Source organism: Oncorhynchus keta, chromosome 10 (genome assembly GCF_023373465.1).
Source record: "Oncorhynchus keta strain PuntledgeMale-10-30-2019 chromosome 10, Oket_V2, whole genome shotgun sequence".
Taxonomy (NCBI): Eukaryota; Metazoa; Chordata; class Actinopteri; order Salmoniformes; family Salmonidae; genus Oncorhynchus; species Oncorhynchus keta.
The window spans coordinates 38,129,374-38,142,340 of NC_068430.1; the positions used below are offsets into that span (position 1 = coordinate 38,129,374).

The following is a 12,967-nucleotide window of genomic DNA, read 5'->3' on the forward strand; positions in this document are numbered from 1 at the left end:
TCACTACCCCACCCATCTAATCCCTCTCTCCTTACTCCTCTCTCTTCCTCCTTTACCTGCCCCACCCACCCATCCCTTTCTCTCCCTCCTCCTTTGTCTGGCTGGCTGTATGCGTGTCCTGCTAAGCGGCCCCTGCTGTGAGCCTTGTTATGAGCTCTTTGTGTGGGTGTCTGTAGTCAAAGGGGCTGTTGTGGGCCCATTAAGCTGATCCCTCTGTGCCTCTCAGGCCCCCCATTGAGAGGGCCCTGGGGAGTGTGCCACCGCACCCGCCGTCAATGGGCCGGGGACAATGAGCTGCCCTGTGCCTGCATGGGTTAGTGTCTGGGCACGGGGCATTCGCTATATGGCTTCATTCACTCCACTCCAACCCTGCTCTCAGTCCACACCCAAACAACGGGGCCCAAGTCACTTCACTACTACAGCTGGAATGAATTCACTCACTTCAGAATTAAGACAGACGATCCATTGCAACTGAACATCAGGGTCCACCAAATCACTCCTGCTACCCAGATATTGTATCCAAATACGCACTGTATTAGAACACAAGGGCCTAATTTACCCAAACAGTATAACTGAGGAGTTGGTAGTGAACAAAACAGAGGAGAGTGCCCTATTAAAAGACAATTTGGACCGGTGAGCTATGGTGAGCTTTTCTGCATCATGGCCTGGCCTTCTGATCTGGGCTTAGGTCATCAGGTTATCCAGGTATAACTCTAGGGCACTGGCGACAACAGGATTTGTGCATTCCTGATTTAAAACTGTGTTTTTTAAAATCAGAAACTGAAATCAAATACTATGGCATTAGGTTAGGTTCTTTCCCTGTACTTCCACTGAATGTGGGTCATGTTGTTGTCATGTTTCCATTGTGTTGGTTCTTTAAAAGTGTGGGCCATGCTGAGCGTTATCATAACTCCCAGCCAGTCAGTCGTCTCTACAGAGGAGTGTCTATGGCTATGGGCTGGCTGGCTACGGACAGGGAAACAATGGAAAGGGATAGAAATAGACTGCTCTTTACTTCCGAGAGCCTCACGCACCACCTGCCTGGTACATAGACACGCACACACAAGAACAACACCTCGACAGACCGTCTTGACCAGGACCTGCACTGTAAAACATTTATTGTAAAATGTACAGTAATTTACTGGTAGTAATTTGCCAGTAAGTTACTGTAATTTATTTTACAGTACAGATACTCTAATCCTTTTTACAGTTACAAAACTGTTACCGTAATGTCATTTCTAGTATCAAGGCAGTTACTGTAGTCTAATTTACAGTACCAATTACAATTACAACATATTACAGTAATTTTACATTTTGGTCATTTAGCTGGAACTCTTGTCCTTAGCAACTTACAGTCAGTGCATTCAAGCAAGGTTGGTTAAAAAACACATCGCAGTCATAGCAGGTTAAATGCTTCTGTAACCGTTGCTGAAAATGTCGTTGTAGTTATGGTCTTACATTTTTACATTTTTAAATTGGAACAAAATATCTTATGCTATATCTCTGACTATCTCTGGGTAGTGCCAATACATTACTCAGATATTCAAGGGTTGTATGTTACCAGGGGAGAGAGAGAAAGAGAGAGCATGAGATGGAAAGGGGGAGAGATAGAGGTTGGGATTTGTGGTTGGGTGTGGTCCCAACATCGTTTGAGTATCTGCGTCAGAGGAGCCTTTTAAGAAATGTTGGCCCCGCATGCAGAGCAGGATTAGATGGACAACTTGAGTTCAAAACAAAGGGTCAAACAAAGCCTTGTTCTGTTCTGATCCTTTATTACACACAGAAGGCTGCCTCAGTCAGTCATATCTATACGACTGCTCACAGTGCCTCTAAGTTGCATAACAAGGAAGTGTCTCCTTCACCACCCATGTGGTTTAAATCCCAGAAGTTGGCCTTTCCGTCTTGACACGTTGGATCCTGGTTAAGGAGCTAAATCACGTGGGAGGCCAGGCTAATCAGAGTGGCAATGAGACATGTTTCAGGCTGCTGTGTGTTCCCAGACGAAGGGAAAAAAACTACATTCCAATATGTTTAATGTCAGGTAAAACGTTTTTAAAATACATGTAGATACATTTGCATATTAAGCATGTAATGCCTTAAAATGTGTACGAACTGTCAAAATGCTGAATTTTGGCACTTTAGCAAGCCTCTGTGTAAAAACAGATTTATTGAAAATTGGATTTTTTAAAATTATCCATGTGTTCTATATTAAAGGATACATGATTTTTAAAATTTGATTTAACCTTTATTTAACTAGGCAAGTCAGTTAAGAACAAATTCTTATTTACAATGACCGTCTACCAAAAGGAAAAAGGCTAAAGAAATCTGCCTACCAAAAGGCAAGAGAAATCCAGACCCAAAGGACAGATTTTCACCAGTCTAATGTCCATTGCTTGTGTTTCTTGCCCAAGCAGGCCTCTTCTTATTATTGGTGTCCTTTAGTAGTGTTTTTTTCTCCCAGCAATTCGACCATGAAAGCTTGATTTATGCAGTCTCCTCTAAACAGTTGATGTTGAGATGTGTCTGTTACTTTATTTATTTGGGCTGCAATTTCTGAGGCTGGTAACTCTAATGAACTTATCCTCTGCAGCAGAGGTAACTCTGGGTCTTCCTTTTCTGTGGATGGTCCTCACGAGAGCCAGTTTCATCATAGCGCTTGATGGTTTTTGCAACTGCACTTGAAGAAACTTTCAAAGTTCTTGAAATGTTCAATACTGACTGGCCTTCATGTCTTAAAGTAATGATGGACTGTCGTTTCTCTTTGCTTATTTGAGCTGTTCTTGCCATAATATTGAATTGGTCTTTTACCAAATAGGACTATCTTCTGTATACCACCCCTACCTTGTCACAACACAACTGATTGGCTCAGACGCATTAAGGAAAGAAAACAAGGAACACCTGTTAATTGAAATGCATTCCAGGTGAAGCTGGTTGAGCGAATGCCAAGCGAGTGCAAAGCTGTCGTCAAGGCAAAGGTTGGCTACTTTGAAGAAACTCAAGAGCAGCTAACTGATCGCTGCAGCTGTACATAGTCCATCTGTAAATAGCCCACCCAATCTATCTACCTCATCCCCATATTGTTTTTATATACTTTTCTGCTCTTTTGCACAACAGTATCTCTACTTGCACATCATCATCTGCTCATTTATCACTCCATTGTTAATCTGCTGAATTATAATTACTTCGCTACTATAGCCTATTTATCGCCTTCCTCCTCACGCCATTTGCACACACTGTATATAGACTTTCTTTTTTTCTATTGTGTTATTGACTGTACGCTTGTTTATTCCATGTGTAACTCTGTGTTGTTGTTTGTGTCGCACTGCTTTGCTTTATCTTGACCAGGTCGCAGTTGTAAATGAGAACTTGTTCTCAACTAGCTTACCTGGTTAAATAAAGGTGAAATAATACAATTTAAAAAATTAAATAATAAAACATGTATTTTGATTTGTTTAACACTTTTGGCTACTACATATGTGTTATTTCATTGTTTTGATGTCTTCACTATTATTCTACAATGTAGAAAATAGTAAAAATAAGGAAAATCCCTTGAATGAGTAGGTGTGTCCAAACTTTTGACTAGTACTGTATTTAAAATGTATTTTTTCCCCGTATGGCTTGATACGCTTCAGTGCCATGAATCCACCCAGGAATTCCTTATTGTCAGATCAACAGAGTGACATCGTCACCTAGCTCAACCCCTGCTCAATCCCCTGTGAAAACTGAGTGTTTGTCCCAAATAGCACCCTATTCCCTATATAGTGACAGGGCCCTGGTCAAAAGTAGTGCACTATATAGGGAATAGGGTGCCATTTGGGACGAATATTGAAGCTCCAGTAGGCAGCTCCCTGTGTCCTACCACTCTCCTGTCTGACTTGGTATCAAGCTGACTCTTTGCTTATGGTTCAACAGAGATGAGTGTGGAATTACAGGTCTGTTGCTTGAACCCGTATATTTGGAGGGAGATGGAGTGAACAGTGGTATGTAGTGTAGTCATACAGTTTGGTGTCATTGGTGTGGGTGGTGTTTTTGACTGGTGAAGACGATGGTGCGTGAAACTAGAATTTAGACTTGACTTGACTGAAACGCTAGCTTTAAACACTATATCTAAAAAATAAGCCCATATCCTCTCTATTACTCCCTACCTGGGGCATGGACCTGGTAACTTGGTATTCACTATCACATTTCATAACAAGTTGTTCTTCCCTTGTGGTCTCTGAAACGTTGCATAAAAACGATTTGTGATAGCGAAAGAGACTGTGGGATAGACTGTATCAGGAGAGAGAGAGACTAATGAATGAGATGGAGAAAAAAGGGAGGACTCCCATGGGAGGGAGTTCAACCCGTGATGGAAGCACAACTCCTATGAACAAACACACTTCTCTTCCCCATCATCCACACCTCCCCCTTCGTCTTTGCTTCCTCCTGAGTGCTCCTTCCCTTTCTCCTCTCCCCTATGTTTGTTGAAGCTCCCTCTTCCGCCCCCCTCCTCCCTCTCTTTGGCCCAGCCCCTACTTGCCTGGTTGCCAAGCTCCTGTTGCTGTGCGAACTCTTAACTTCACGCCTGGTTTCCTGCCTGTTTCTACACAGTCACACAAGGTTTCACTTTTGAGCCCTGGAATCAGAATCGTCTCGCATTCCTCTTCCTTTTATTCATTCTTCTGCTTTGGGCTGTTTCTCAGTCATTCCACATTTCTACATACTTTTCTTCCATTATAACGCATACATTTTCCAGCAGTTGTATGTGTTTTTAAGAGGTGAAAAGCACTCGCATTACAACCCACATTCAGTCTAAAAACCATTGTCAATGCATACCGTATGAACTTGTTATATCTTCTCTTTCATAACCATTACATCACAAAAATGTCAACTACATTTTTAACAGTGAATGTAAACCCTCTTTGTTTGTGATTACACAAGTCTGATGTACGTGTGTTTCTCTTATGCAGCAACAGGAGCAGGACCCCACCAACCTGTACATCTCCAACCTGCCTGTGTCCATGGATGAGCAGGAACTGGAGAGCATGCTCAAGTCCTTCGGCCAAGTCATCTCCACACGCGTCCTCCGCGACGCCATCGGGACCAGCCGTGGCGTGGGTTTCGCCAGGTACTTTATAGCAATAGCATGCTACACACTACTGGCCCTATTCCCATTTAGGAAATTATGCTTTTTTTTTTACTCACGCCTTTCCTATGCACTTCTCAGTAGTTGGTATTCAGACTTACCTGATGAAGGTGCATAAGGGGCTTTGCAGGCGTGGTTCCCTTGCGCAGGCTGAATAAATGTCATTCAACTGCTGAAAACCCTCCCACTTGCTGACCAACTAATGTTCTTGTGAAGTTTTCATTCAGTAGGGTTTTCAGGACATTAATCTTAAGACATCCCTTTAAATACGGTGTACCTTTTAGTTCGATTTTTTTTTCGAAAGACTCAATAGAATATATCAAGAGAAAAGGTTCAGAATATTAGGGATTAATGATAGAAAGCCATGTGAAGAAATATGCATATTGTCACGAATTACTAAAGTGGGTGGAATCAGGCGCAGAGAGCAGGTTTCAGTTATAGACAGTTTATTCTCCGGCGCACAAAACGACGGTCAACCCAACACACAGGGTGAATATATATTCTAGCCCAAACACAGGACCAAACTAGTCTGGGGAATAAAACACATGAACACCACCAAATAACAGGAAAACAGGAAAAACAATCCCGCACAAAACAAGGGCGGGGCAACCTACTACATATAAGGACGTTAATTAAACTAAAATACACACAGGTGAAACTAATAAGACAAAACCAACAGACAAACGAAAAAGGGATCGGTAGCGGCTAGTAGGACGGTGAGGACGACCACCGAGCACCGCCCGAACAGGCAGGGGAGCCAACTTCGGCGGAAGTCGTGACACATATTCGACTCCGTTTCATCTCCCTTTGGTAGATAAAAAAATCTCTTTAGATTATGTAGGGTTAGGAAAGTATTTATGAATCATGAAAAAAAAAAACGGTTGGAGAGCCTTTACCCACGAAAGAAAACAGCGGTTTGAATCATTCTGAAAATGACCACATTCAGTTCTTTAACCCATGGTAATGTTGGAAGATTAGTGTATTTAGAATTATAACAGGGAGAATAGTGTACAATAGTAGGCTATACCATAATACACTAACCATTGAACTGTGTGACACAGCCAAGTATTGCTACATGCGTCGGGTTCAAACTGTTATGGCTTGGTCTGCGCTCTGCTCCATAACAATTGAATAAGCCAACATATCTTTTTTTATATCATCAACTGTTACTAATGATCATCCGCAACTAGGGCTTTGGTGGTCACGAAATATCGTCAGCTGGTGATTGTCAAGCAAATAACTGTCGGTCTCACTGTAATTCACCGTTAAATAACATAAACACATTTAGCATCTCCTTGCTTCCACACATGCAGACCTTTGGAACGTCTACATTTTAAAAGTCTAATAAATCCATGTAATATAGCCTACACCTTCACAATAAATCCATTATTTATTTTTGACAGGTCTAAAGAAACATGATATAAAGAAAATGTTGTTTATTTCAGAAGAACAGAATAGCATACTTTTATGTTAGGTCCTGATCTGGCTTTGCCATATGGCTGTGGGCTACAATAGTTCAGTTAGCAGACAAGATTGCTTCGAATTCCATGGTAATATTTTTTATTATTTTATAGTATGAAGAATACAATTGAACTAACTTGCTGACCAGACCGCATGCGTCCGTGTGCGCCATCGTGCACATGTTGATTTTGTCCCCACACACCAGACACAATCAGGACACACAGGTTGAAATATCAAAACAAACTCTTAACCAACTATATTAATTTGGGACAGGTTTAAAAGCATTAAACATTTATGGCAATTTAGCTAGCTAGCTTGCTGTTGCTAGCTAATTTGTCTTGGGATATAAACTAGAGGTCGACTGATTAATCGGAATGGCCGATTAATTAGGACCGATTTCAAATTTTCATAACAATCGGAAATCTGTATTTTTGGACACCGATTTGGCCGATTTTAAAAAATTATTATTATTATTATTATTTTTACACCTTTATTTATCCTTTATTTAACTAGGCAAGTCAGTTAACCTCTCTGGGATATGTGGGACGCTAGCGTCCCACCTGGCCAAAAGCCAGGGAGAATGCAGAGCGCCAAATTCAAATAAATTACTATAAAAATCTAACTTTTATTAATTCACGCATGCAAGATAGCAAATTAAAACTACACTCGTTGTGAATCCAGCCAACATGTCAGATTTCAAAAAGGCTTTTCGGCGAAAGCAAACGATGCTATTATCTGAGGGTAGCACCTCTGTAAACAAAGAGAGAAAAGCATATTTCAACCCTGCAGGCGTGAAACAAAACGCAGAAATAAAAATATAATTCCTGCCTTACCTTTGACGAGCTTCTTTTGTTGGCACTCCAATATGTCCCATAAACATCACAAATGGTCCTTTTGTTCAATTAATTCCGTCGATATATATCCAAAATGTCAATTTATTTGGCGTCTTTCATCCAGAAAAACACTGGTTCCAACTTGCGCAACGTGACTACAGAATATCTCAAAAGTTACCTGTAAACTTTGCCAAAACATTTCAAACTACTTTTGTAATATAACTTTAGGTATTTTTTTAAATGTAAATTATCGATAAAATTGGAGACGGGATGATCTGTGTTCAGTACAGGAGGAAAACAAACTGTAGCTAGCTTTCTGGTCACGCACCTCTACCTAACAGTACACTTCAAGTGACCCTCGTTCAAGATGGCCGTACTTCTTCATTACACAAAGGAAAAACCTCAACGAATTTCTAAAGACTGGTGACATCCAGTGGAAGCGGTAGGAACTGCAAGAAGGTCCCTTAGAAATCTGGATTCCCAATGAAAATCCATTGAAAAGAAAGTGACCTCAAAAAAAAAATCTGAATGGTTTGTCCTCAGGGTTTCGTCTGCTAAATAAGTTCTGTTATACTCACCGACATGATTCAAACAGTTTTAGAAACGTCAGACTGTTTTCTATCCAAATCTACTAATAATATGCATATCTTTGGGCATGCATTTTATCCGGACGTGAAAATACTACCCCCTGTCACCAAGAAGTTAAGAACACATTCTTATTTTCAATGACGGCCTAGGGTGGGTTAACAGATTTTTACCTTGTCAGCTCGGGGATTCAATCTTGCAACCTTACAGTTAACTAGACCAACACTCTAACCATCTGATTACATTGCACTCCACAATGAGACTGCCTGTTACGTGAATGCAGTAAGAAGCCAGGGTAAGTTGCAAGCTAGCATTAAACTTATCTTATAAAAACAATCAATCAATCAATCATAATCACTAGTTAACTACACATGGTTGATGATATTACTAGTTTATCTAGTGTGTCCTGCGTTGCATATAATCGATGCGGTGCGTATTCGCGAAAAAGGACTGTCTTGCTCCAATGTGTACCTAACCATAAACATCAATGCCTTTCTTAAAATCAATACACAAGTATATATTTTTAAACCTGCATATTTAGTTAATATTGCCTGCTAACCTGGCTCGTTGCAAACTCTGTGAAGACTATTTCTTCCTAACCAAGACAGCTAACTTCGCCAAACGGGGGATGATTTAATTAACAAAAGCGCATTTGCGAAAAAAGCACAATCGTTGCACGACTGTACCTAACCATAAACATCAATGCTTTTCTTAAAATCAATAAACATAACCTGCATATTTTGCTAAAAGAAATCCAGTTTAGCAGGCAATATTAACCAGGTAAAATTGTGTCACTTCTCTTGCGTTCATTGCACGCAGAGTCAGTGTATATGCAACAGTTTGGGCCACCTAATTTGCCAGACTTTTATGTAATTATGACGTAACATTGATGGTTGTGCAATGTAACAGGAGTATTTAGACTAATGGATGCCACCAGTTAGATAAAATACGGAACGGTTCCGTATTTCACTGAAAGAATAAACATCTTGTTTTCGAGATGATAGTTTCCGGATTCGACCATATTAATGACCTAAGGTTCGCATTTCTATGTGTTATTATGTTATAATTAATTCTATGATTTGATAGAGCAGTCTGACTGAGCGATGGTAGGCACCAGCATGTTCGTAAGCATTCATTCAAACAGCACTTTCGTGCGTTTTGCCACCAGCTCGTGGCTGTGCTTCAAGCATTGAGCTGTTTAGGACCTCAAGCCTATAAACTCCCGAGATTAGGCTGGTGTAACCCATGTGAAATGGCTAGTTAGTTAGCGGGGTGCGCGCTAATAGCATTTCAAACGTCACTCACTCGGAGACTTGGAGTGGTTGTTCCCCTTGTTCTGCAAGGGCCACGGCTTTTGTGGAGCGATGGGTATAACGCTGCTTCGAGGGTGGCTGTTGTCGATATGTTCCTGGTTCGAGCCCAGGTAGGGGCGAGGAGAGGGACGGAAGCTATACTGTTACACTGGCAATACTAAAGTGCCTATAAGAACATCCAATAGTCAAAGGTATATACAATTCAAATCGTATAGAGAAAAATTGTCCTATAATTCCTATAATAACTACAACCTAAAACTTCTTACCTGGGAATATTGAAGACTCCTGTTAAAAGGAACCACCAGCTTTCATATGTTCTCATGTTCTGAGCAAGGAACTTAAATACATAGCACATATTGCACTTTTACTTTCTTCTCCAACACTTTGTTTTTGCATTATTTAAACCAAATTGAACATGTTTCATTTTATTTTAGGCTAAATTGATTTTATTGATGTATTATATTAAGTTAAAATAAGTGTTCATTCAGTATTGTTGTAATTGTCATTATTACAAATAAAAAATAAATAAAATCGTCCGATTAATCAGTACCGTCTTTTTTTTGGTCCTCCAATAATCGGTATCGGTGTCGGTGTTGAAAAATCATAATCGGTCGACCTCTAATATAAACATTGGGTTGTTATTTTACCTGAAATACACAAGGTCCTCTACTCTTACAATTAATCCACAGATAAAAGGGTAAAAGTTTGTTTTCTAGTAATCTCTCCTCCTTCAGGCTTCTTCTTCTCCTTTGGATTTTATATGGTGGTTGGCAACCAACTTTAAGGAGCATTACCACTACCGACTAGACTGGAGTGTGTACCTCAGTTCATCTTTCAATCACCCACGTGGGAAAATGCTCCTAATAACCAATGAGGAGATGAACCAAGTTCTGTTTTAGCGCCTGACTACGCAGATGCTCGTTGTTGTGCGCGATTTTTCAACGCTCGCGCACGCGACCTGAGCAGTATAGTCAGCATGTAAGCTGAATAAAATAGAAAGGATATTTTCTCCAAAAGGATTTGAGAGAGTGCGCACATGCGGTTGATCCTCCTCTTTTCAGTAGAGGCCATCACTCTGTTTTCTCCGCAATTGCATAGCCTATTGAAATGTTGTGCAACATGAGCTCATGGGCTCTCATAAAGTGTTTGATTAGATTTTCAAAAACATTTGCATTGATGTCAGAGTGATTAGAGGGACAATAGAGTGCTGAGTACCAGGAAGTTAGCTATTTGGTAGGCTACAAATGACAGCAGCATCAGCAGAATCAGAGCTTGGAGAAGCCTAATTACCGTGACTAAAGGGTAATGTGGAATTTGACTGCCTCCGTGACGCATGACCGCCAGTACTGCAACAGCCCTATCCGCAACAACCACATGGCCGTGACTGCGTTTACAGAGCAAGCAAACGAAGGTCAACGAAACAATGGCTGAATGCTATTTTAGGCTATACCAACTGAATGGAACTAGCAGTAAATCGGCAGTTGAATATGTGTGGTTATTAGGCCTACTGACGGTCGATACTGATTGTGGCTAATATTTAACATGATAGAAATAGGAAACAGAGGGAGTCGGGGAGACTTTAGTAATAAGACCTTTGAGACTGCCCATCCCTGCAATGAAAACACAATACAGTTTCAATTCTGCATAATCGCAAAGCATTTCATATAGTTTATCTTGCGAAGGTTGATCTGTTGATATGCCTCAGTGTAGAGGGCTGCGGGTCATGGCAGACCATTGCGGAGCGGTCTTCATTGTTCATGCTGCAGGTGGGAGCGGATGGTCAGAAGGAGGACTTTGGGATGCTTTGCTGTCCCCCAGATGATCAGAAAACAGTCGTCTTTCTGCTTTGCGTGCGTTAGCCTGGGCCTACCTATTGTATTTAAAAGCACAACTTTGTCGCATTATTCACATTCCGAATTCGCTGCTTCAAATTCAGTAGCTTTCCTCTCCTGGTTGGGGCGTGTGAGATCAAGTGCACCTAGTATACAGTATTTGCGGTCTCCTTAGAGATAGAGTAAGTTGCCTATGCATGGGCGGAGAATCACTGGCAGTTATCTTTACAAGGAAATGTACTTCCTAAATATGATGAGGCTGTAGTTTACTACATTGCCTAGAAATAAATAGTGATCATTGTTATTTGTCTCCGTCTGAAAATCATCCCACTCCTTAAAGGTAGGTTAGAAAAATATCTCAAGAGAAAGTGCAAGTTTCCAACTCTGCTCTCTTCAAACTACACCTAGCATATTGGTTGATATAGCCCAGTAATACCGATAGCTTACTATAATGAGCCATGTGAGAATCTCTGGTGATTTACCCTAAGCTATTTGGGCGGGTGTGGTATGAAAAGCTGCGGGAGTGGGGTGAAGAAATCTGTCCCGTGCAGACATATTCATGGTTTCCTGGCACGTAAAGGTGATTGAATAATTAGGGAATTAAGAATTAAGGTCAGAATACGACGTATTTATAGACACACCTCTGTCACACCTTCATTTATTCAATCTCCACCCAAAACGAATAGCAAGTGAATGGCGCGCAACCCCATTTGTTATTTTAATGTTTTATTTGACCTTTATTTATACAGGTTTTTTGTCATTGAGACAACATCTCTTTTCCAAGAGAGACCTGGTCCAATGGCAGCAGAGGGAACAATGTTTCAGACAAAACAACTTACATACACTAACGCAACATTAAACAAAACTATAAACACACATGCAGTACAACAAAAACATTGTACATTAAAAACACAAACATCTTGACTAAGAGCAGCTGGCCTAAAAACAATTACACTCTTCTATGATATATACATGGATCAAGTGTTTAAACTCCACCAATGAAACGAGATCATCACATTTTAAAATGTTCATGACAGAATTCCAGGACCACGGAGCTAAGTAACCAAAACAATTTCTACAATGTCCTGTTCTAATTTTTGGTACTGTTAGAAGCAAATCAGAATGGGACCTTAATTGATATTTATTTACTGACCGGACTAAAAAAGAACAGAGATTAAATGGCATTTTACCCAATATGGCCTTATAAATCAGTGTATACCAGTGTTTAGGCCTACGCAAGGTCAATGACGACCAGCCAACAGCGCTGTAGAGATCACAGTGATGTGTTAGACGTTTCTGATTTGAAATGAACCTGAGGGCTGCATGATACACTGAATCAAGTGCACTCAGGGTAGTGGTTGAGGCCTGCATATATATATATATATAACATCACTAAAATCTAAAACCGACAGTAATGTACATGGTACCAGCTCCTTCCTGGCCTCAAAAGAAAAACAAGCCTTATGCCGGTCATAAAATCCTATTTTCAGCTTGAGCTTCCTTATCAAGTTCTCTACATGCACAGTGAAGCTCAGCTTATCATCAACCCACACACACAAATATTTTTACACTTTAACTTGCTCTATAGTATGTCCAGCCAATGTTGCAATGGCATGATTTGTAACATGCCTGGCATTTGAAAATACCAAGCCTAAATACGTTCAGTAGTAATAATTTGATTAACAAGTCCCATACTAAGTTGCATGGATTTACTCTGTGTGCGATAATAGTGTTTAACTTTTTTTTTTTTACGACTACCTCATCTCTGTACTCCACACATACAAGTATCTGTAAAGACCCTCAGTCGGGCAGATTCAA

At 40.5% G+C, this 12,967-nt stretch overlaps 1 protein-coding gene across 2 annotated transcripts in view; it reads left to right on the plus strand.

Moving 5' to 3' along the window:
* LOC118388649 (RNA-binding motif, single-stranded-interacting protein 2-like) overlaps positions 1-12,967 on the plus strand; it is a 55,466-nt gene that overhangs the window by 31,890 nt on the left and 10,609 nt on the right. For both annotated transcript variants that reach the window (XM_035777924.2, XM_035777923.2), the window contains exon 5: positions 4,950-5,107. In XM_035777924.2, the coding sequence (XP_035633817.1) occupies positions 4,950-5,107 (158 nt within the window). The remainder of the gene's footprint in view (positions 1-4,949; positions 5,108-12,967) is intronic.